Source organism: Triticum aestivum, chromosome 4B, assembly GCF_018294505.1.
Source record: "Triticum aestivum cultivar Chinese Spring chromosome 4B, IWGSC CS RefSeq v2.1, whole genome shotgun sequence".
NCBI classification, from domain to species: Eukaryota; Viridiplantae; Streptophyta; class Magnoliopsida; order Poales; family Poaceae; genus Triticum; species Triticum aestivum.
In genome coordinates, this window is record NC_057804.1 from 238,977,316 (window position 1) to 238,979,056 (window position 1,741).

The following is a 1,741-nucleotide window of genomic DNA, read 5'->3' on the forward strand; positions in this document are numbered from 1 at the left end:
AAAAAAAAACAGTAGCTTGAAGGATAACTAAAAAGGCTACTACTTAGGGCATTGAATCCATTTCATTGAATTCTTCAAGCTCTGATTGGTGTAGTAGTTTCATGGTGCCTTCTGTTATTCTTAATCTTCTCAGTTCATAGAGTGAGTTTTCGATTTATACAGTTTGCTTCCATCTATTATCATTGTGTTGTAGTGCAAATTGATGGTTGTTTTGCGCCCTGTCTTATATTACCTAGTTAGCTAGTTTGATGTCTAAGGTCTTTTATTTGTGCATGCAGTTGTTTTGCGCATTGTCTTGTATTGCCTTCCCTGGTAGCTCATAGCCTGGGAGATAGGATGCAGAAATGTACGATGTCAAATTATTGGGTGCCTATTCACAATTTCATATCTTGTCTAATGTGCAATTGCATGTGGTTAGGGACAGGTTTAGAGTTACATTGTAGTACATACTTTTACATCCTTGTCTAATTTGCGCTGATGGCTCATACTCCGACTGTGTGGATTTACATCATTGTATTAAGGAGCGAGTCTGTGTGCAGTTTCAGACTTGAGCAGATTCTGCGCAAGCAAATGCGCGATTCGTTCAGTCTCGAAGATCATCTCGCATAACAGAAACTGTGTTTCATCTCTAAATTCAAGTTGTTGAACTGACTCTATCATTTTAGTGGATGAAGATGATCACATTGTTCCTCTTTCCATAATCCTTCATATTTTCTGCGTGCTGCTATCAACTGAATTTAATCATCTTTCTTTGATGTATGCAAATGACACAATCAATACTCAAGGTTATTGGTTTAGATATCAAATTGTAGTGTGTTAAATCTATTTGCCTTGTTTCTCATGCTCCCTCTCTATTGTGTTCCGCTGCAGGACAATTCAACATACCCCTGCCCTTTCGGAGAGGGAAGGTTTCCCACTCATGGACACCTAGCTGAATGCCTGAACCTGAACCTCGTTTTTCTTCTTCTTCTTCTTCTTCTTCTTCTTCTTGGTAATTCCTTGTTGATTCCTTCTGGGCATGCTATATTATTGGGTGCAACAACAAATTATTGTCCTTGTTTTGATTTCCTTCCTGTCAAGTTCATCCTTTAGTGCTAGTACTAGTGGTACATCAGTTTGATTTAGGAAAAACACCAGCCTCTGCTTAACATTAAATCTAGTCAAGCAATTGATGCACAACATATTTGTTTTTGTACAACAACAATCCGTTAAACGATCTGGCCTGTATACACATGTTGAGGAAGAGAGAGAGGATATATACTTGTTCTGTTGCTTCTATATACATGTATATACGTTTAGTTATTCAACATGCTTCAACATTTTTCTAATGATCTGGCCTATATGTATGTACGTATGTATGTATGCATGTGTGTGTGTGTGTGTGTGTGTGTATGTATGACCAAGAGGACGTGGTCGTCCACCCCGACCACCACACAAGGTCGGTTGATCCCTGCTCTATAGATTTGCAGTCTCTGTTTGTTAACATCAAGTCTATATTTGTTGCTTTGATTCATCATGTTATGTAGCCTAGCACTCTTGAACTATTGGAATGTTTCTACTTTTGTAATTGTGTGTATCCTGTTATGCCCAATATTGTTGTGCTTGCAATGAACAATGTTGTAAGTGCATCTAGTGCCCCTTAGTGATTTTGGTGTTATTGAAGACTTATAGGTTAAGGGACCAATATGTTTGTGAGTGTAAACAGGTTCTATAAGTCTCTGAGGAGTTTTATATTTATGAA

At 38.0% G+C, this 1,741-nt stretch overlaps 1 protein-coding gene across 1 annotated transcript in view; it reads left to right on the plus strand.

Annotated features, from left to right (window-relative positions):
* Nucleotides 1–1,328, plus strand: part of LOC123091889 (short-chain dehydrogenase TIC 32, chloroplastic) — a 2,640-nt gene extending 1,312 nt beyond the window's left edge. The window contains exon 2 of the mRNA XM_044513510.1: nt 871–1,328. Within this exon, the coding sequence (XP_044369445.1) occupies nt 871–931 (61 nt within the window). The 3' untranslated portion in view covers nt 932–1,328. The remainder of the gene's footprint in view (nt 1–870) is intronic.
* Nucleotides 1,329–1,741: the final 413 nt, after the last annotated feature.